A 21,624-nucleotide genomic window follows, 5' to 3' on the forward strand; every position below is an offset into this window, starting at 1 on the left:
TTTATCCTTACCCTGTTTGGAGCAATAGTATCTGGGAAGAAAAGAGTTCCATGCTGTCCATGCAAATAAGTTTCCTTTGTTTTTAAATTTAGAATTAATCAGGTGAAGTGTAATTAGTAATTTAAAAGCCAGAGCAATTATTGGGACACACAAGACTTTGGACCTGGTTAGCATAAGAAATTTGATCATCAGGATGCCTTGGCAAGAACAAGCAGAAGTTTGAGGATTAAATCAAGACTAACTGAAGACTAACTGAATCAAGACTGACTAATGAAGACCAACTGAATCAAGACCTATAGAAAAAGAAAATTACATCAAGACTTCTGCAAGTAAGAGATGTTGTAAAATGTATGTTTGTTTATGTGATGATTAAGCCAATCATTGTAGTAAAAAATTATTAGCCATCCTAGAGTAGTATCTAAGCATATGTAGTCCACAATCAATTTGGATTCTGACCAGCTCTCAGTCTCCCCATCTCTCTCCATTGCTGACAACTGGTGCTCTGAGTGAGAAGGAACAGCCTATCTGGCTGCAATCGGCGAGCCCCTGGCACTGATCGTGATGGTGAGAGAACCGTGTTTGGGCCAGGCTGCCTTACCAAGAGAAGCCCAGAGGGTATCACAAATGCAGCTCGTTTGGCATTTCTTAAGGTTCCTGATGCAAAAACCCCTAAACAGTCCTCCACAAATATCAAACAAGGTCCACAAGAGCCCTATGTGCAGTTTGTGGACAGATTAAAACAAACACTGGAGCAAGAGAAGCAAGAGAAGTTATCAAGCAAGAGAAGTTATACCCAAATTGGCCACAGAAAATGCCAATGAGGATTGTAGTCACTTTTTGAAATCTTTGCCTTCTGAACCTGAGCCCACTTTACTCCAAATGATACAAGCATGCAACCACCTGGGAATACAACAACACACCATGGCAATCGCCTATCAAGTCATGGGGCAAGGCATAGAGGATGATTTTGCTGTTCTGAAATTAACCCCTGGAAAACAGCTGGTTTGTTTTGGCTGTGGGGAGTCTGGACACATTAAAAGAGATTGCCAAAAAGCACAGAAACCCAAAGGCCCAGGTATATGTCCTCGCTGTTGGAAAGGCCCTCACTTTGCTAGTCTGTGCCACTCTAAGTTTCACCAGAATTGCCAGCCTTTACAGGGAATCTCATCTTGGAGTGCAGAGCAGCACCGCACAACAACACAAATCCCACAGCTGACACAGCAACCAGGAGCAGCTGCCAACTTCCAACAGCCCTGCCCGCTGGACAAGTGTCACTGACCTGTGTGCAGCCACCCCAGGCAGCACAGGACTGGACATATCAAACAATATCACAGTAACATTACTCGGTTCATCTGTTCATTTGCCACAGGAGTTTTCTGACCACTGGAACTGCATATGCATGCTTTGATCACAGGCAGATCATCCACCTGGATAACAGGGTTGTTTGTTCTCCCTGGAGCTATTGACTCTGACTCCCTTGGGGAAATTAAGATCATGACTTGGACCCCCAGCTGCCCTGTGTGGTCCTGGCCAGGAGCCATATAGCCCAACTCTTATTTTTCCTGGCAGCAACCCTATCTGCACCCCCAATAGCTGAACAGAGTGGAGGGGGGGTTTGGTTCCACAGAGGTCCCGCAGATTTTTTGGACACAATGTATCACATCTCAGTGTCCCGCGCGCCAATGTGAAGTGACTCTGAAAGGCAGGGATATAATTTTAACAGGACTCCTTGGTACTGGAGCAGATGTGACATGTCAAAGAGGGGATGGCCCAGTGATTGGCCATTACTGTCTGTGCCTCGAGTGCTCTCGGGCATGGGTGGGAATAGTCAAAGCTTGCAAAGACAACACTTGGTGCACTTTGCAGGGCCTGATGGGCAGATTGCCACAGTTAAACCTTTTGGGCTCTCTGTCCCCCTGGTTTAGTGGGGGAGGGATGTGTTGACACAGTGGAGAATTTTTATGCATTTGGATTTTGTATAGGAGTCATTGGGAGCCTCAACACCCTCCACCATGGTCCCTGGCTGAAGTGCCCCAGACACTTTGAACCATTGGAAGGAGCAGGCCAGATATCAAAGGCGACACTTGATACTGACCTAAAGCCCTGAGGGACACCTTGCCTTAGTCAAACCAGTTATATTTCCAGTTACTTGCCTTTTTAACTATGTATTTTCTTGTGAATTTTTCAGTACAGCTATTTAGAATTATATAAATTTTTTTTATTGTTTTAGCCTTCAGTGTTTATATCCCATTACCTTTATTAAGCCAAACTTAAATATATCATACAAGCAACCTTTAAATGCTGCTGCAGGGGGTGCAGCCTCCACTGCCTGGCACCAGCCAGCATGGTCTAACCTGCACGGCATGCTGAAGTTATGGCACATCAAAATACCAACTGATGCTGCATACTATCCCAACTCTATTAACATTTACCTTCTAATTTTAGTGATTTGTGATTTTTAACAGGATTGTTACTAGAAAAATTCAAAGGTGTTTGTGCAACAGTGCTGTCTTCCTACATATTAATAACACAGCATAGTTCACTGCATTAAACTGCATAGTTCACTGAGAGTAATTAGATAAGTCGTAAATTCAAGATTCTTTAGATCACATTCAAGACGAACTTTGAACTTTATTTGTAGTAGTTATTTGAGACTTAACTAGAACTAGTACATAAAACTCCACTGTCAGCTTTATTAAGTGCTTACTTTTTACTCCATAGTTTCAGTGAGGTCATTTTATTATAAATTTTTCAGAACAGATGTCATATAACAGTTAAACATCAAGGTAAATGAAAAATTTTCAGTAACTTTTTTATAATAATAGAGTTTAAATAAGTTAATTCTTGTTAAGATTAATTTTTGTTTAATCTCAGTGATGTTAACTTTAACTTATTTCAGTATATTTTTGTTATGTTTTACTGAAGTTAATTTTTCGTGAAGTTGATTTTAAATTTTGTTGAATTATACCTGTTTCAATTATAAGATATAATTCCTTTACTATACAAGTGAATAACACAAAGCCTAAATGAATTTTGTCAACATTTGCTAATTTAAATTATGAGATACAACTATTTTATTATAGAAATAAGAACAACTTTTGCTATTTTATTTTTATAAGTAGTACTGAAGAATGAGTTAAAATTTCATATTATGACTGCTATCAGTTGTGATCTGTTTAATGTTTTGTTTTACTACTATTTAGCTAAAGAAAATATGACAAAGCCAGCTGATTTACAAACCTTCACATATTGTTGTATAGCTATTTGTAAGACATATATTATTTTTCTAACTACTATTACTAAGAGGTTTTTAAAATATATTAAAGAGACTCTTCCAGTTAAAGCCTGGATCCTGGCCAAGTCCTAGACTTAACTAGTAGAGAAATAAACCAATAGAACCAAGTATTTTCAACATCAAAACTATACTCAAATAATTCTGAATTGCCAAATTTGGACCTATAATGGCTAAACCTCCCTTTAAAGTGAATTTGGAGGGCTTACCCTCCAAGTCCTCACGTTAAAATTGCTTTAAAAATGAAGCTTGCCAATTACTACAGTCTAAGTAATACTACAATATTTAAGAAATTGATAGTGCATTATTTTAAATCACCATTCTATTTTTCATGTGCTGCTAATTGTATAAATGATTTTATTTATTTTTATTTAGTATAAGTTTATTGGTTTTACTTTTATGTTTATTGTTTTACTTTTATGTTGCCTTCACAATGAGAAACACACATGCTACTAAATAAACAAGAAAATAGAAATAGAAGGGAATATAGCTCCTCCAGAACTTTACACTAATATTTACACTAAAAAATTTTTTAAGCAAATCCAATCAAATTTGACACCTTGCCCTCCTGAAGCACCCTTGGAACCCCAAGAATTAGAGCCTCTGGGTACTGTGAAAATGGATTTTTGTGGTAATTTTAAATACACAGAAAACATCAGTCTAAATGTTTCTCCCTATAACCTCGTGTATAAGAATCAAACCTTTTGCTGCAATTACATTTCTTGCCATGTTTCTAAATCCAGTAATGTCCCCCCTGCAGCTGCCATCAGGAAAGTTTTTAGTTTATAAAGATCAAGCCTGAGCCTTTAGTGGCTAAGATTTTTAGCTAAAAGATTCTTTTTAAGATGGGTATGTATGTGATGATTTTCATAATAATTGTATTAATTGTGATACCTTGCTTGTTTTAATGTGTGCAGAGATAAATTAATAAGGCCATTTAAGGAGTGGTTTTGGTTGAAAGGAGAAGAGAGAGATACTGGGACAAACAAGACAGATGGACTTTGGACCTGGTTAGCATAAGAGCTGTGATCATCAGGATGCCTTGGCAAGAACAGACAGAACTTTGAGGATTAAATCCAGACTAACTAAAGATTAAATCAAGACCTACTGGAAAAGAAAAGTACATCAAGACTTCTGCAAGTAAGAGAAGTTGTAAAATGTATGTTTGTTTATGTGATGATTAACCCAGTCATTGTGGTAAAAAATTATTAGCCTTCCTAGAATAGTTTATAAGCATATGTAGTCCACAATCAATTTGGATTCTGACCAGCTCTCAGTCTCCCTGTCTCTGTCTCCATCACCAATAAGCAATTTTGGGGAATGTGGGAAAACAAAGCAAGGAGGTAATTCATGGAAGACTGGCAAGTTGCAAGAGGCTGTGATGTTTTAAGTGTGATTCCTCAGGGAGAGAGCTGTGTCACCTAGTTGAGAAATGGTCAATCTAATGCAGCTATGCTTGTCCATTAGTGATTAGAGTAGGCCATAAACTTTTGGAGGCTTTGTTTTTCTAATTTGATTTTTGCCCTTCTCCTGAAGTCGGCAATGTTCAGATTTTTTTTGCTAGTTCCTGCTGTAATGGACATTCATTTTAGTAGGATTGCAGTGTGATTTTGGGTGGAAGAAAGGATTAGCAGTTAGCTGTCCCACCTGCTGCTCAGAGTTAGTCCAGTGCATGCAGGGAGGGTGGGTGTAGAGGAAGTGCTCTGAACAGCTGGCAGGGACTGGGTATCCTCTGAACTCAAGTACCAGCTCTGCTCTTTGACATCCACAGAAAATTCAGTGATGCATTATGTTCCCTATCTAGAAACCAAGGATTTTAGATACTCATGAGAAGAGTCATAGGACTATCTGTTTTTAATGGAAATACAAATCCAATTTAGCCTATCATACACCCAGAAATAAAAGAACGGCAGTTCTGCAGTTTCAAGGTATGTTTAGTCAAGACATATTTCTTCTGTCATTGATTTCTTGGTCATTGAAAATGAATGTGCTAACTAGTATTTCTTTTTGATACCTGGCTTTGGCCCTATATTTCTGGGTAAGGTTCCTGTGCAGCTCATGACTCTGCTTAGGAAAAAACCCTGGAGGCTGACTATTGACAGGCATAAACACCCAGCACCTTCTAAACCAGTCTGAAAATTAATCATATATGATAGCTTGATAGTGCTGTACTAGCATGAATAATTTCATGCCATCTCTGACTTTGTAGTATAAAAATATTTGTTGTATAATAATATTTAATTTACTGTAATTCTTCAGAGGATGTTGGGAGAAAAAGTTTATTTGGATATGAGAAGCACTAGTGTTAGATCAAGGTTTATGGCTATAAACTGTTGCAGGATAACTGGTGTTCCCTGAAATGAAGAAATTTGTTCTAGAACAGAGCTTGGGTTACAATTATGATATTAATTTACAGAATTAAAAGTTCTTAAGTAATTTTTCCTTTTTGTTTTCCCAGAAAGAGTTACTTACTCTTTCATCTTTACTGCCTGTATCTTTCTCGTTCTTCTGCATGTTTTTTTCTAAGTCAGGCATTCCTGCATTTCTTTTGATATCTTTCGTTGAGGACAGAAATTGAAGTCACTTGGGGGCACTTAGGGAGCCTGATGCCTCAGTTCTGGAAATAGAAAAGATTTAAAGTCCTGTCAGTACCCATTATTTATAACCAAAATGTACGAGGGGAGTATTCCCTGTGCAAACACACACAGAAGCTTCAGAATGCAAACCTGAAGAGAAATAGAAGTACAACATTTAAAGTAGCTAAACTGAGCCCTGTGGAGATTGCTCTGACATTCTGTTTGTCTCATTTTGCTATAAATTTATTTATTCAGAACTATCTGATGCTCATAAAAGGTCCCTTCTCAGCATGGTTTATTTTGTCACTGTAATCTACTTTGCAATTTATTGTGGCATAATCTGCATGCTTTGTATTACTGTTATATGTTAGCTGGAGGAAAGAGGGGACTTTTCTTTGAATGTACTTATGTAGACACAGGTAATAGTCATGTTGCAGTTTTCTATATTATAATCTTGTATTTCCTCCCCTTACCATTTTATATGAAAGCACCACAGCCTTTAAATGTATTTTTCATGGCATTGCTCCATGGGTACAGTGAGGTGCTGTGCTAGAAGATGTAAAAAGGAGCTTGATGGAGATGTGCCTTTCCCCTCTGCAGCCTAGAATCTCACAGGGTACCAGTGCTTTGGGGAACCCTGTCAGCCTGCCTGTGAAGGCAGTGGGAGGACTGACAGAGGTGCTGTACCCTGGGTTTAAACTGTTTTGTAGAGCAGTCTTTCAAATAGCATATACTTATCCAGGGAGATGGCTTAACCTGCTAAAAGTCACAGAAGTAATCTGTGACAGAGCAAGTACTTCCACTCATCTCTCTCTGGTACTGTGCTTATTCTGGTTTCACTTCTAAAGATGCTTCTTCACTCCTTTTCTGTGCAGGAATAGGCTATCTGACACACATATTTCTTCTGATCTACTAGTGATCACACCAAGTATTGTCCTTCAATTCTGACAGTACATAAGTACAGCTAAAGCAGAGGGAGTTTTTTTGTGTTCAGTCAGGTCTTGATGGATTAGAGGTTTTTGGTTTTCTTTTAATTACTTTGCACTGTGTGTATGCAAAATATAGCAACAGCGTGTGTTGACTATGTAGAAAATAATATTTTTCTGTAATCTTTGGAATTATTACATTCAGGGCACTGAAATTATTTCTACAACAGCTTTTAAGAACAATTGGGATTATACTCTACAGCGCATGAAAGTGAGTTGAAGAGTTTTGTTTAGCAATAGGCAGAGATGGCTGTGGATTATTCCTCTGCTGAGGAATTAGCTTGGCTTTTGCAGCCTTGCAGCTTCAGCATGGCTCTGCCAATGTGTATGTGGTCACTGACACCTTGTGTTGATCCCGTCCTGCACTGGCTGTCAGTGGGGCCATGTGCTGTGGAATTGGTTGTATAAGGTTGAGAGATGTCCCTGGGGCCCTGCAATGAGCCACACAGCAAACTCGTGTTGATCTGTCATCTGCTTACAATTTCAACCCAGGTGAGAGATAATGTCCCTCAAGGAAAGGCCACACTAACTCGCTGCACTGCTCCACTCTCCCTCGTGTGCTGCACAGGGCTCATCACTTAGCTGTGCACTCTATTCCTAAAACACAGGTTCAAAGCACCTCAAATAATGCACATCCTGTAACTCTTGGCAGACTGTTGGCTAGCCCAGTTATGGGCTGACCTCAGCCCCCCACCTGCATTCAGAATACAGAGCAGCCATTTTGTCTTTAGAGCCCCTCAAACTGTACTCCCTTAAAGGAAAAATCCTGCTGGTATTCTTTTTGCTGGGAATTTTGTTCTTTCTTTCCTTATTCTTTTTTGTCAAACTGCAATATGGTGTCACGCTGACTAAAAGTTTATATTGGCTCAGTGTCTCTGGGAAGTGCTACTACTAACAGCCCTGCATATCTGTAAAAACAGTGTGATAAAGAGTTTGGAGGTGGTAGCCTAAACTGTGCTTTTCTCTGTTGCGGGGATGAACGGAGGCTTTGTCTCTGGTTCAAGTGCTGACAGCTTAGCATCACACCCAATCCTGTATTTGCTTAATAAAGGACAAGAAAACTGACACAGGAGAAAATCCTGCAGAAATTCAAGATGACTTCAAAGTTGCTCTCTAGAAAGCTGTGAGGTACGTTGTCAAAGTTATTAGGCAAAAAAAGAAAAAAAATTAATCCTAGCTGTTTTTATTTACAGCTGGCTTAGCTGGAGGGCCAGGGTGAGCGGCTTAGCACGGTGGCTGCGAGTCACAGCAGGCTGGGGAGCCGGGTGGCCTTCCCCACAGCTCAAAGCAGCAACTCAAATCCTTAACAAAAGGCACTGATCTCTCTGTTAGCAGATAGCACAGGAAGACTAAAATAAGCCCATGTGCTTATACTTGAGTTCTCCTGACATGATGGACTTGGGAGGCAGCTTGCAGTATATGGTGTTGTTAGGGCAATCCATTCAGTCCCCATCCATTCATCCTCACTCTTAGTGTTATCAGGAGAATAAGCTTTAAAGTTTTCAGGAACCTATGCCTGAAGTTAAGGAATGAATGCGTTGTCAGGAGTACACGTGAGAAGCGCGCACTGCCGCGGCAGTGGACATTGCGAGCGGAGCCCGGAGCCGCCCTGTCGCCGGCCGTGAGCTCCCTGAGGGCCGTGGCAGCGCCGGAGCGGTCGGGGAGCGCTCACGTTCCGCTGGAGGCTGCCGGCACGTCCCGAGCCCTTCCCAAGCCTCAGCCCCGAAGGAGCCCTTTGCCTCCCGAACCGCCCGTCTCGGCGGGACGCTCGGGCAGCGGCAAAACGCCCGGCCCCGTGGGTGCCGCCTAACCCGCCGAATTTGGCGAAGGGAGCTCGCTGGGCTCCGCTCCGCGGGACCGGCCGGCCCCGCTCCCGCTCTCCCGTCCCCAGGCTCTCCCGCAGCCGCGCCGTCGGGGCAGCGGCAGGCGCGGGGCGCGCAGCCCGCCCGCCCCTACCTGCTCGTCGGGGAGCTCCGGAGCGGCCGCCGGGCGGGCTCTGCGAGTGCGGCGGCTCTGTCCAAGGTACCGCCGCCTTCTCCGCGGCCAGGTCCTCTCTGGGTGGGGGCGTGCGGAGGGCGGCTCAGCTCCGCCGCCGCTGGCTCCGCCCCGCCCGGCCCGGCCCGGGCCGGCCCCACCGCCCCTCCCGCTGCGCGCAACAGGCGCTGCTGCCCGCCCGCTGTGCCCAGCGGCTGCTGTGCCCAGGGCGGGCCGTGTCCCCCGAGGGCGGGCGGGCACAGCCGGGCTCGCCGGAGCTCTTACGGCCGTCGGGGTCAGCCTCGGCAGCGGCGAGGGCAGCCCCGAGGGGATGCTGTGCCCTCAGACCCGCGTTGCCGCAGGGGTTGTCGCCAGTGTCTAGAATTGTCGCCGTGGGGCATCTGCGGCTCCTGAAAGCTCGGTGGCCGAACGGGCGGGCGGCGCTGCCAGTGGCTGCCGGCATCACGGCCGGGAGGGGAGGAAGCCGCGACGGGGCGGCAGCGGTCCCGGGAGGAGTCCGGGTTCTGCAGGAGCTGCCGTGGGTCCGGCGGCAGCAGCGGCCCGGGGCGGCAGCCTAGCTCCGCTATTGCCGCTTACTACAAAGAAGCGGCTGCGGTTTAGGGAAGCGGGTCTCACCTCCCACCACGGTGGCCGCTGCTCTTTGGCCGAACCCCCGTGCCAAAGCGCCATCCCGCTGTCTTCATGAGTTTTGCGCCGCCTGAGCAGCGACTCGACCGCCCCGGCGGGAGTTGCGGAGCCGCGCGTCCCGCGCAGCTCAGCGGAACCGAGCGGCCGCTGCTCCGCGGCGCCCAGATCCCCCGGGGCGGGCGGGAGCCCTTTAATAGGTGCTATGACCGCTTGTAAATGTCTTTGCACCCCTCTTGCGATTACCAATAATTATTTTTGTTTCCTATTGGGTTAAAAATTAAAAGAAACGATTTTATTTTATATTAAGAGAAATTTATAGGGCAAATTATGCAGTCTTGTTCCCTTGTGAATGGATCGAAGGTTTCCACTCTTTGCAAATGTTTGAATTAAGCATTTCACCCATTTTTTGTTTTTGTTTAATCCCTGTCGAGTCACTGAGGTGAGTGCTTTTTAATTCGGGCAGCATTTAGCACTGAGAAAGTCACTTTCCAGTATTGTACCTCTAATTGCTGGAGATGTATTTTTTTAAATATTAGAAGATTGAAATTCATTATTGTGGGGAACTAAAACTGAATTCACATGAGAATTCAAGGAGCTGTTTTTAAACAAGCAGTAGCAGGGTTGCAGAGCGATGTGTGCTCAGACCCGTTATGTTGTGAAGAATGAATGAGAACATTTTGTACTGGGGTTTTCTCCTGTGCCATTTTGGTAGCTAATGAGAATTATGCTCTAGGAAATTGTTACTTTAGGGGTTACACTGAGCACAACCAGCTCCCTCCCTCAAGGAGCCCTCAAAAACAAAACAAAAGACAATCAATCCCCTTCAATTCTGTTTATTCAGATCATATTATTCTTGTAACTTGGACTTCAACATAATACAGCATATTGCACTTACCGGAGAGCAGCACAAGAGAGAAAAAAAGGTACAATACTTCAGTTTATTCCCAGGGAAGAATGAAATGAGACAGCTGTTGCTCTTCTTAAATATAGGAAACCAACTGAAAGTCTGAGTATATGTACACAAGATTTACTAAGTCCCTGAATACACAATTTGAAATTTTACACATACTTTTTTGCTTTTCTTGTAATTTTTACAGAGATATACAGTATGTCACACACAGTTTCAGTTTGAGAACACTGCACAATTATACCCCAGCTATAAAGCTGTTGGGTTTTTTGTTTTCTTTTTGGCATTTTTTTGGAAAGATCCCCTCAGATTCTGCTAATGATTACTCCAATAATTTTTTCAGTATTATCTCCCATTTCCTACCCCCTCCACTTTGCTGGAATGCTGAGGGAAATACCGATTCAAAGTAAGTCTAGAAGAAAGCCGTTACATCATGACAAAGGTTAAACTGTAGATATTGCACATCAGTACAGAAACATAATGCAGTAACATTTTCCTCCCCCCGCTTTGCGTCTCTCCCACAGGTCTCTCCTTGCTCCTGGGTCTGGGCCGCATGGGGGAACCTAACTGTACTCATAGTCGGATGAGTCCTCCTCAGACACCCCTTTCAGGTCTCTGTGGTAAGAGCCCATGCCGTTCTCGTCCATCTCGCCCGCTGGCTGGAGGCTTTTGCCCATGCCTTTGCGCTCCTCCATTTTGATGGTGTCGTAGAGTCCCTTAGGTCCTTCTTCAAGGAGGATGTTCCTCTCCGAGTGAGAGGGTTTCATTTGGCAGACATTTTTGAGGAGGAGAAGGACAGGGGCATAAAGCACGTTGGCAAGCCCCATGCCCAGGTTGAGCTGCGCAAAGCCCATGGTGTGCACAATCTGGCCGGCCACGATGGGCCCCAGGGCATATGCCACACAGTAGGAGATGTCTGCAATGGCATAGACGCTGCCATAGACAGAGACGTGGCGCACGTCCACCAGGAAAGCCAGGGTGGGCAGCAGGGCTGTGTCCACCAGGGCGATGCCGAAGCAGATGCCACAGAGGGGAATGATGACCTGCCCGAAATTCCTGCAGGCGGGCACCAAGCAGGAGCTGGCACCGATGATGGCCATGCCCAGGGCCCCGTAAAACCATTGCAGGTGTGGGTAGGCAGCAGCCAGCTGGACGGTGACGTAGACACCCAGCACGTGGGGGAAGAAGGCGGGCAGCCAGGTGAGGCCCACCTCCCACTCGCTAGCCCCCATGGAATCCTTCATCCAGTTGGCGATGGTGGGCTCTAGGAAGGCCAGGGGGATGTTGCAGGTGGCCAGGGCCCCTGCCACCACGGCAATGTAGGGGTCAATCATGAGGCGGTGTATCGGGGTGCCCACAGGCATGTTGGCCCGTGCCCCGGTGCCACCGGGCGGCGCCAGGACCAGCAGCATCAGCCCGTCGAGGAGGCAGACGCAGGCCAGCACCAGGAAGGGCACCCGCTTGCCCGCGAACTCGTAGAGGACGCCGCCGAAGGGGGGGGCGGCCAGGCTGCCGAAGGAGATGCAGGCCAGCGCCGTGCCCAGGGCGCGGCTCCGCGCCGGCTCCTCGGCGTAGCGGTCAGCGATGAGGGCGATGCCGGCCGTGTCCGCAAAGGCAGAGCCCAGCCCCTGCAGGCTGCGCGCCGCGAACAGCGTCGCGTAGTTCTCGGCGAAGGCGAAGGTGGCGGTGGAGAGGAACAGGACGGCCAGCCCGGCCAGCAGCGGTGCCTCGTAGCCCACGCGGTCGATGAGGGTGCCGCTGAGGGGGTTCACCAGCAGCTGCAGCATGGCTTTGGAGGCGAACAGCACCCCGATCTGCACGTCCTCGTTGGTCCCCGTGGCCGGCGGGTACCGCGCAGGCAGAAGGCTCCGGTTGCCGCCGCCGCTCCCGTTGCCCCCCGCGGGCGCGGACGGGCCGGCGGTGCCCCCGCCGCCGCGCATAGCCGCGATGTAGTCGGGGATGATGGGCACGATGACCATGTAGAGCATGTTGTCCAGCAGCAGCGCCACGCACACCACCATCAGCAGCAGCCGCCGCTGCCGCCGTGCCTCCCCCATGGCGGTGCCCAGCCGCCGCCGCCGCTCGCCCACCGCCTCCGAGAGCCGCTCCACGGCGGCCCGCGCCCGGCCCGCGCCCCCTGCCTCCGACATCGCCCTCAGCGATGCCCTCAGCGCCGCCGCCGCCCCGCCGCCCGCATGGGGCACGGCGGGGGCGGCCCCGCCGCCTCGGCCGCCCGAGCCGCCGCCGCTCACCTCCGGGCGGCTGCCGTCAGCCCGCGCCGCCGCTGCCAGGCGGCTCCGAGGGGCCGGTCCTCCATCACCACACTAATAAGCGCCGCGCACGGAAACCCCACCCGCCCCCGCCACCGCGCCGGCCCCGCCGCTCGCTCGCTCGCCCGCCCGCACTCCGCGCCCCGTCCCGCCCCGCCCCGCCCGCTGCACCGCGCCGGGGACGGAGCCCTGCCCGCCGCGGTAAGGGGGCTGCGGGGCGGGGGTGCCGTCCGGGCTCTCCGCCCCGGGGGTGTGCCTTGGGGGGCGGTGGGGATGCGGCACCGCCCCCGAGGCGGGGACTCGACGGCGCGGCTGGCCCCTGACGCCCGGGCATCCCTGGTAGCGAGCCCGGCTCCCCGGCAGCCTCCCGGAGCTCTCCGTTGCTTCCCCCTGGGCCGGGCGGTGTCCTCTCAGCCCTGCGTCCCCTCTGCCTCGGCGGCGCCCGGCTCCCCTGCGGAGGCGAGCGATTGCGGGCTCTGCCGCTGCGCTGCCGCCGTCTAACCCGAGAGCTGCTCGGGGCTGTTCTCCGACACGCGGCGGGGTCCGCCCTCGACGGCGGGTGTAGGGGCGCTCGGGGAGACTTGAGCTAATGGGAACGGGGCTGGCAGGGCTGGGCTGAGCCCCCCACCTCAGGGCGGGCGTGAGACCACGGAAACTTCATTGGAAATCAGAGAGCAATACAGTAACAGTCTTCCTGCGTGCGAGCGTGTTTGTGACACTCAGACAAACGCCCGGGAAATAATCCTCAAGTGCTGTTGTGTTACACTGCCCGCATTTTGTCGGGCCAGTGCGGCACTGGAAGAGCTGCGGAGCAAGGGGCCTGACCCGGTGCAGAGGCTTTGGTATTGAGAGGTACTCCTCAGCACAAAGCAGCACATCTGTACTCCTGTAGCAGAAATGACGTGTGGGCTGATCCAAGGAGGATCTCTGCAGAGGGCTGTATGAACTAATCCCGTCTCTCAGCCGAGCCGTTCCTGAGTGGATGTGGAGTTTGGGCAACTTCATTTGCTTGCGTAGCCGGGCTTCCACAGCTGAAAGGGAGATGATTTATCTGTCAGTTGCTGTATCTTGCTCTGTCGTGGGAAAACATTCTAGATGGCCAGAAACACTTAAAGATAGATCCCTGCATGGAGTAGCATACAGATCTAATTGTGCTTACACAGAAGTGGAACCTTAGAGAATATTAAAAATAGCAATCGTTCTAGACATCCACATTATCATTGTTATCATTGTCACTGTAAAACTGCAGAAATGAACCACAACAATCGGGATAAAGCTCTTTACCTGGGACTCTAAATAAGCCATTATCTTAAATGCTTCAAAAAGTAATTTCAGGGTGTAGAAGGAAAGTGTCCGAAGGAATAGAAGAGTCTAACTGGAAGGGTGCTGAGCTAAAAGCCAAGGCTGCTGCACTTGGCTGCACGGAGTCAATTGTCACCTGTGAGACTGATTTAGTTGGGAAAAAATCAAACTAAACATGACAAAGTCCATCCTCCTCTGATTCCTCAAACAAACCCTGGGGTAGCTTCTTGAGAACGTTTCTGCAGAGGACTGTGAGCATGGGAGGAGCAGTTACCCAGATGCTGAGGAAATGGCTGAAGGATGCACCTCCTGTTTGGGATGGATATCACGTTGCGGTAGGCGGTAATGGGTTGGGGGCAGATATGACTTTGGATCGTTGCTGTGCTGCAGTCAGGAGTATTGGAATCTTGGCTCTCGCTTGATGAGGCACTTTATTTGATTAAAGTTTCCCTTTTAATCAGAGATATGGTCATTTCCCGTCTCTAAAATGGAATCTGGCTCTGGGGGTCATGTCTGGATAATAAAAGGACTGGTTCTCTTGTCTCATGGGAGTTGATATCGAATTTATTACCATCAAGAGAAAGCAGAATTATACTTGTAAAATGTTGCATAATAAATTTAGCTTCCTTAGTAAATCAAATCAGCGGATACCCTTATCTGCAAGAGATGCGTCATCGCTACGTGAGCTTCTTTGACTAGACAGAACTAATGGGGAGAAAATGTACCTTCAAGTGTGGTCAAAGTTGATGGACCCACTGTAAATTAAAGTTAAAAATGTCTCCCTGGTGTTTGGCTTAGAAATTTATAATTATATTTGGGAAGGGACTTTAAGGTGAAATGAGATGACTTTTAAAATTTTGTGCTTTTATCCCAAAGCCCAGAGATGTGACAATTATTTAGTTTGAGAGGAGGAATGCGGAGAAGGTGATGTACTTCATTTGTCCTCCAGTGCAGAACAGGCGGGTTTGGAAAGCCACTGTAATATCAAGGAGATAGAGAAGATTTTGGGTCTGTGTAAAGAACAGGGATGACTGCACCAGGACTTCTACCTCTTCCTTTGTTCTAGAGGCTGTAGATGAAGGAAAAATAGCTCAGGATGACTGTTTGGCAATAAAAAGGAATTTATTATTGAATCTAAAAGAGCCCATGGCTCAGGAAGGGAAATAATACTCAGGATCTTCAAGATTTCAGAAAATATCCTAGAAAATATATAACATATATGAGTATACAAACCTTTATATCTGATTATGGTACCAGTTTAAATTGAATGTAAGGGTAAAGTGGGGTTTAGTGTGACCAGTTGATCACATTTCTAACACTCAGCTTAAAAAGGAGACCTACCTACATTGGGAATTTTGGAAAAATGAGAGAGGTTTCTCTCCAAAGATCAAAATAAATAGATAAGTAGTGAAACAGATAAAATTCCTTGTGTACAGTCTGCTCTTGCTTGTCCTGCTACCTGCTGAATTGATAGTCCTTGTGCTTTGAAATGACAGTTGTTTTTGATGCTATACCAGGGCTATTTTACAGAGAGAGAGAGAGAAGCAACAACTGCTGTGATGCACTCTGCTGTCAGGAATGGAACTGAGTTAATTGTGCATCCTTAGGAGCCTTTCTTTCACAGGAGAAAAAGTTTTTGCTATGAGGTGTCCAAACACAATGAGTCAGAGATTTAAGAGTCCTCCAGGTCTGCAAAATATTAATACTCCTAATAGTCTGAGTACTTAATGTCTGCAGTGGAGAGCTTGCCCTCTTCAGGATATGGCAATACTTTTTAGCACTTAGGACTGAACTAATTACGTGTTTCTTTTTTGATTAGAAGACCTGCTAATCTGATTCTGCCAAATAGGAGAGGCTCACCTACTTTGACAAGTATGTGACAATCTTCAGAAGTGTGGTAGAGGAAAATGGAAGAGATAGAAGGTAAGGTCCATTTTCAACAACTTAATTTCAAATGCATTTTTGTGCAGAAAATGGTGAGGCTGTCAAATGGCAGCCAATAAGTTCTTGTCATGAATGTAATTGTCGAGCAAACAGCAGGTATTCTGCATGATCCATTAACATACTCCTGTATGTCAGTAGTAGCTGAGGTTCCTGCTCTTCCTTTTGAGCTCTAAAACCTTTGTTGCCAAGGCAGATGGACACACAGTACAGACAGAAGCCCGTGAAGCACACAGAGGAGCTTTGGAGAGCAGAGGAAAGAGGGAGTCCTGCCAGTGGCTGGTGGTGCAATGAGGTAGCACTGGGCAAGGACATGCCAGGCAGGGCTTGGTGGCCCTGGACCTGCTTTGGATTCCAGCTGGGCTCGTTGGCAGTTCTGGCTGGACAAGCCTTAGCCCCTCCAACCATTGGTACTTTTGTGGTTAGCAGGATTAGCCACCAGGCACAGCCTGCTGGGGAGACCACGTGTCTTGTAACTCTGTCAAAAGTTCTTGTGTGATACAGGTGAAATGTGGGATGGAGGCTGTACGTGAAAGTGTGCCCTTCCACTTCAGTAAAAGCTTTGTTCAATAGGAAAACTGATTTTTATTAATGGTTGTCATTCTTTGAGGAGTGGTAAAATGATCAGGGTGGGTTTTTAAAATTAATGTTACACCCATACTTCATGCTGCTTCACTCTTTGGAAATAGTGCTTAGAGAGAAAGGAAAATAGCTGAAGACAGGGAAAATAAGAGAAAAAGCAATTCAAGGATTTGTGTCTAAACTTATGTCAGTTCTAGCAATAGTTGATATTCTTGATAGTTGTAATAAACAGTTCTTCATTTAGAATAAAAAGAAAGCTAGTGTATCTTCCAACTCTAAAAGTACAGGGTATTCCCTATGACAAAGTAATTTCTGAACATGTAAATAGCTCAGTGAATGGAATTTCCACTTTCCCTCTCAGAGAATACTTATCTGTCCCATAAAATTCAGGGACTGAATAATTTCCTGATGTTCACTCTGAAATTTCTTTTCCTGTTTTGTTCTTGCTAAGCCTATGTCTACCATGTGCATCACCTGAAACCACTTTTTCTCTTCTTTATGTCCTTCAAACATTTGTTGTGTTAGTCCCAGACTACATGGGGATGACAAGTGGCCTTGGTCTTTGAGATGCAAGAAGCAGCTATAAAATCTGGGAAGATGCTGTTTCTCCCAATGACTGCTTCTCTTCCTAGTTCTTGTTCACCATTTTTGTCCTGTCATGTATTTATCTGCTCTTTTGTGGAAGGCTGTCAAAATGTTCTCAAGCAACCAAGAACAAAAGTCTATTTTCCTCCAAACTTATCCTGGTTTTTGTCTTTTCAGTTGTAAAAATACAGAATCTATCCTTGCTCCAAGATTCCTCAAGTTCATTTCTGATCCAATTTTGCAGGGAACAGGAGCTGAAAGAATGTTTGGATGCTCCTGATTCTTAACATCCTTCTCCACTAGCTCAACTTTTGGGGCTTTGCTGCAGTCCAAATCAAATTTCTCATTGCTTAACAGCCTTTCATAACTGTGATAGCAGGAAACACATCTTCCACATGCTCACAAATAGTTTCTTGGGCTTTAAAACTGCTGTCAGATTGGCAATTTTGTTTGCTGACTGTTTAAATGTGCATTTCCATCATGCTGGACATTCTCCTCATGCTGACTACAGAAGAAAGATATATCAAAATCCTGTCAGATATTTTGGACTGGTGATCTGCAAAGACATTCATTTGTCCAAAGCAGAATGAATTGAATGTGAATGTTTGACTTAAATGGGGAGGCAGATATCTTGGGAAATAATTAAATATATGTTTAAAAGATGTATTGTAAGTGACATATCCCAGTGACAGGATACAAGTCAGCTTGTATCTTCTAACTATTTAAGTAAAATTTCACTGTCAGGAAAAGCTCAGGCATCTGACAATTTTATAATGCCTTTCTACAAAATTATTGTGAAGGAGAAAATTCTAAGTATGAACTAGGCATTGGTGTCAGGAGACAAACAACATAAAGTTGTAATGGATCCTACTTTCCCATTTCCCGTGACCTTAGGAAATCAGAAAAAAATAAACCTAGATAATTACTCATGTACATCTAATGCATCTAAATATCTAAACCTTAGCTATTTACTCGTGTCCATATCTTGTATGTTAGGTTTGTCTGTGGCAGTGTTTGCCACCAGACTTGCCCATGTCCACTGTATAGTTCACAAGAAGTTATATTTCTGTAGCTTTCATCCTGTGCCTTAACATTTTGAATAGCTGTGGCATTTCAAAGCATTGAAAAGTGCTTGTGAAGAAGTGGAAACAATGCTTCATTTTCTACAGCATAGATAAAGCCAGTGGAGACTGAAGCTGCCTTGAAGGTCCTTCTGGGTGTGTGGGATGAGTATTCACACAAACTGAGGAAGGGAAATCAGGGGTGCATCATGCTTTCCACCTCAGGAGGTTACAAGACTGATTCTTAGCCTGCTAGCCTGAGGCTGGTCTTGGGATGGCATGAGTCACTGGTGTCACTGTGAAGCTGCTGTTGGACTGAAGGCTTGGAACTGGTTGTCAGTAGAGGCAGAAGAGTGAAGCTGGTGATTTTGTGGTGCTTTTTTTTCACTGGGACTATCTGCTGAAGTCTCTGTTTTCACTGCAGCTTCAGAGCAGTGTATAGTCCATATGTGGCCTTTGTCAGCTGGGGGCTCTTCTTTGCAAGGTACAAAGGGCAGTGACTCCTGCTGGTGCTTTTAGATCTGTCAAAGCAGCCTTTGGTATTTTTAAATAAAGTTGAATAATGGTCTGTACTTAATAATACATCAGGCTTTTTTTTTTCTTTCTTCTTTTTGTTCATGAACCATCTGAAGGTACTTGTGTGTAGGTGTACAGTTTGTGGTAATGGGCTACAGCTGTGAGCAGCAGGTGAGCAGCACTGGCAGCAATGAGCCATGGAGTGCCCAGGGGCACTGACCAACCACCAAAGGGAGCAGAGGGCACACAGGTGCAGTGCATCAACAGGAGAGGATAAAAGGTTGGGCTAAAGAACAAGAAGGTTCTTTACTTGCAGCCTTCTGAAGTGAAATGATGTTACTCTGTATGGGCAGACACCTGAAGCCCTCTGCTGTAGTAAGGTGAGACTGTGTATGGGTGAATGGCTGAAGCCTTCTGAAATTGTATGGTGACACTGTGTGTATGGTGGCTGTCTCAACTGTGGTGTGTGCTGAGACACTTATACAGTTGTCTCTTATTTTGTTTGAAAACACTGTAAGTTGCTCTTAGCATGAAGGTTGTTCTCAGACAAGTTGCTGCAAGAATGAGGTGCCTGATATTAGAAATCTGGACTGCACTGACTGGCTCTCAGGGGTGGAACACCTCCTATTGCTCCCCTGCTTGGGCTGGAAGCACATGGAATTAGTGTTGGTGTCAGCCTGAGCGTGTCTGTGCTCCGCAAACTGAGACAAGTAGATCATAAGTGGAATAAATTTCATAAAAATTGGTGAGATTTGACAGCACATCTAGTAAGTTTGTGTTTAGAAATTGTTCTGAGAGCTCTCTGGAGGATTTGAAAATCCAAGGAGATGAGGTCCATTTACTACTAACCTAGACAGGACCCACTGGGGAACCGGAGGGGAAAGAGTTACAGTTTACCTGGGAGAAACAGTTGAGAGAGCTCCTGTTTGGAGCCCTCCTGGAGGTGGGAAAATGCATGGTATTTGCTGTCAAAATGTGATGGGACTGGTGGTGTCCCAGTTGTAATCCCAAAGAATGCTTGGTTATATAGGTTAGATTCAGAAGCAGAATTTCAGTTTTCTTAAGCAGTTTGGCACAATGTGTGGGAGGTTTTTTGTTTGGTTGTTTTATTTCTTTGGGTTTTTTTGTCCTAGAAACACAAAATTATGGGGCAAGTTTTCTTTGACTTTCAGTTAGATGGTGGCATCTGCAGATGTACTTGATTCTTTTTTAATATACCCAATTGTTTTAATTGGGAACATGGCAACAGAATGGAAAAGTACTTTGGTTCTTTGGGAGATCCTATTTTTTTTCCCAAAGCTTTACAAATTTTTATTGGTACTGTTGAGAACTTTATTTTTCAACTCATACTATATAGGTATTCTGTGTATTTCATGACCTAAACTGTATGTATGGAACAGAAGGCTGCTCTGTGCAGGTTTCTGCACTATGTGCACATCCCCTGAGTAAAAGGGAATTGCAGGGAGCATGCAGCTCAGCTGGATGCAGCTAAAGGATGTTGAACATACACTGTGAAGGAAACTGATTCTAATTGGAGACAAATGAGGTTGCATTTGAAGGGAACTCTTTACCTCCTGACAAGATTTTAGGAATTCAATGGGCTCCAGTAATTTCCTAACAGTGAACTTTTAAAGAGATTTTCCATTTCCTTGATTGCTGCTATATTTAAAGAAGATGGCACTTGAGAATTGAGAGCAGGATACAGTGACCTTGCCTTACCCATAAGGGCAGTGGAAAGCACTGTTCTTGGAGTGCTGTAATTCTGCTCTCACTGGGAGGCTGCCTTTGATTTCAAGGCAAAGAGCTGGAGCTCCCATATGGGAGACTGCTGTCCTGCATATCTCACCGTGCATTAGCTGGAGAGCAGGCATCAGATTAACATCCCTGGTGCTGTCATAAATCAATCTGTGTATGCTTAAACAAGTTACATCAGCCTAATGGGAAAAGATGTGGTGAGACAATTAAAAGAATTAACCCAGAGCAGGGGGGTCGATAGCATGGGATAATCTGTTGCTGGAGTGTGGCGCCATGGCAGCTCTGGCAGCCAGCCCCTGCAGGAATTGAACCCCAGCCTCTCAAGGGAAGGCTGATGCATTTTCAGAGGATCTGGCAATGGGGCTCTGGGGTTTCCAAATGCTTGAAGGCTGATGAGGTTTAATTATTTTTATTATTAATTTTTATTGCTCTGAGGTGGAAAGCAGCTGTGTGTGAATGAGTTCACTAGTGCATGTGTAAATAAGCCAGCTCAGAGCCTTCCTGCCAGTGGAATCAGAGCATAAGCAATAGGGTGCAATCAATTTTAGTGATTTAATACTGTCTAGGTAAGCTTTTCTTCTTACTTACTGACTCAAGAAGGTTGCCTTACAATACTGTTCTTATGCTTTAGTGAGTTGCCTAAATTGAGCTGTGCTAATGACTGCCAATGGAAACCAGAAACTCAGACTTCTTATTAGATTTAGTACAGTGGTCATTATGGTGAATTGAATTATGAAAAAGGCAGAGGAGAGTTGCTAAAAAAAGAGATGGGTTTGTTTTCTTTACTCCTCCCCACCTCGTGAAAAGTCAAATTGACAATGCATATCTATCAGGCTAATAGTCTTGGAGCAAGCATTGCAAGCTCCTAGTCAAGTTCAAGATAGTTGCACAGGGGTCTTTTAAAAATGAGCCTCTATCTTCCCCAGCCAATATTCAGTACCTGGATTCAGTTCAGCCCCACCCTGTGTGAGTTAATGGAAGCCTCTGCTCCTCCATTTCCCTTGGGTCTGCTTGTTGTTTTCTTGGAAGGTTTCTTTCCCATGGGGCTACTTGTGCCTGGAAAACACAGTCAATGTCATGTACCTGGGACCAATGTAAATCTCCTCTTTTCCTGCCAGTAAAATGCGAAGAAAGTCAAACTGTGTGCTGAAACTCAGGGAGTTGTGAGACTTTGTCACACAGGTGTGTTTCAGAGAAAGGCAAGGGAGTCAAGAAGGAATGGAGAGCTG

General features: G+C 45.8%; 3 protein-coding genes across 3 annotated transcripts in view; 1 reads left to right on the forward strand and 2 right to left on the reverse strand.

Annotated features, from left to right (window-relative positions):
• Positions 1-5,827, reverse strand: part of CHAT (choline O-acetyltransferase) — a 31,582-nt gene extending 25,755 nt beyond the window's left edge. The window contains exon 1 of the mRNA XM_058810965.1: positions 5,765-5,827. Coding sequence (XP_058666948.1) covers positions 5,765-5,827 — 63 coding nt within the window. The remainder of the gene's footprint in view (positions 1-5,764) is intronic.
• Positions 5,828-10,293: 4,466 nt separating this feature from the next.
• SLC18A3 (solute carrier family 18 member A3) lies at positions 10,294-12,533 on the reverse strand. Its single transcript, XM_058810804.1, has one exon. It carries the CDS (start codon positions 12,531-12,533, stop codon positions 10,947-10,949), a length of 1,587 nt encoding a protein of 528 aa, XP_058666787.1. The 3' UTR covers positions 10,294-10,946.
• A 45-nt stretch (positions 12,534-12,578) lies between these two features.
• On the forward strand, positions 12,579-13,154 carry LOC131561606 (bcl-2-binding component 3, isoforms 3/4-like). The gene has a single exon (XM_058810966.1). The coding sequence runs from the start codon at positions 12,579-12,581 to the stop codon at positions 13,152-13,154; it is 576 nt and encodes a 191-aa protein (XP_058666949.1).
• The last annotated feature ends 8,470 nt before the right edge of the window (positions 13,155-21,624 follow it).

This window comes from Ammospiza caudacuta, chromosome 9 (assembly GCF_027887145.1).
Source record: "Ammospiza caudacuta isolate bAmmCau1 chromosome 9, bAmmCau1.pri, whole genome shotgun sequence".
Classification (NCBI taxonomy): domain Eukaryota; kingdom Metazoa; phylum Chordata; class Aves; order Passeriformes; family Passerellidae; genus Ammospiza; species Ammospiza caudacuta.

Excerpts from the sequence above, each read along its gene's own strand:
- SLC18A3 (XM_058810804.1), bottom strand. The coding sequence starts at position 12,533 with ATGTCGGAGGCAGGGGGCGCGGGCCGGGCGCGGGCCGCCGTGGAGCGG.
- LOC131561606 (XM_058810966.1), top strand. The coding sequence starts at position 12,579 with ATGGGGCACGGCGGGGGCGGCCCCGCCGCCTCGGCCGCCCGAGCCGCC.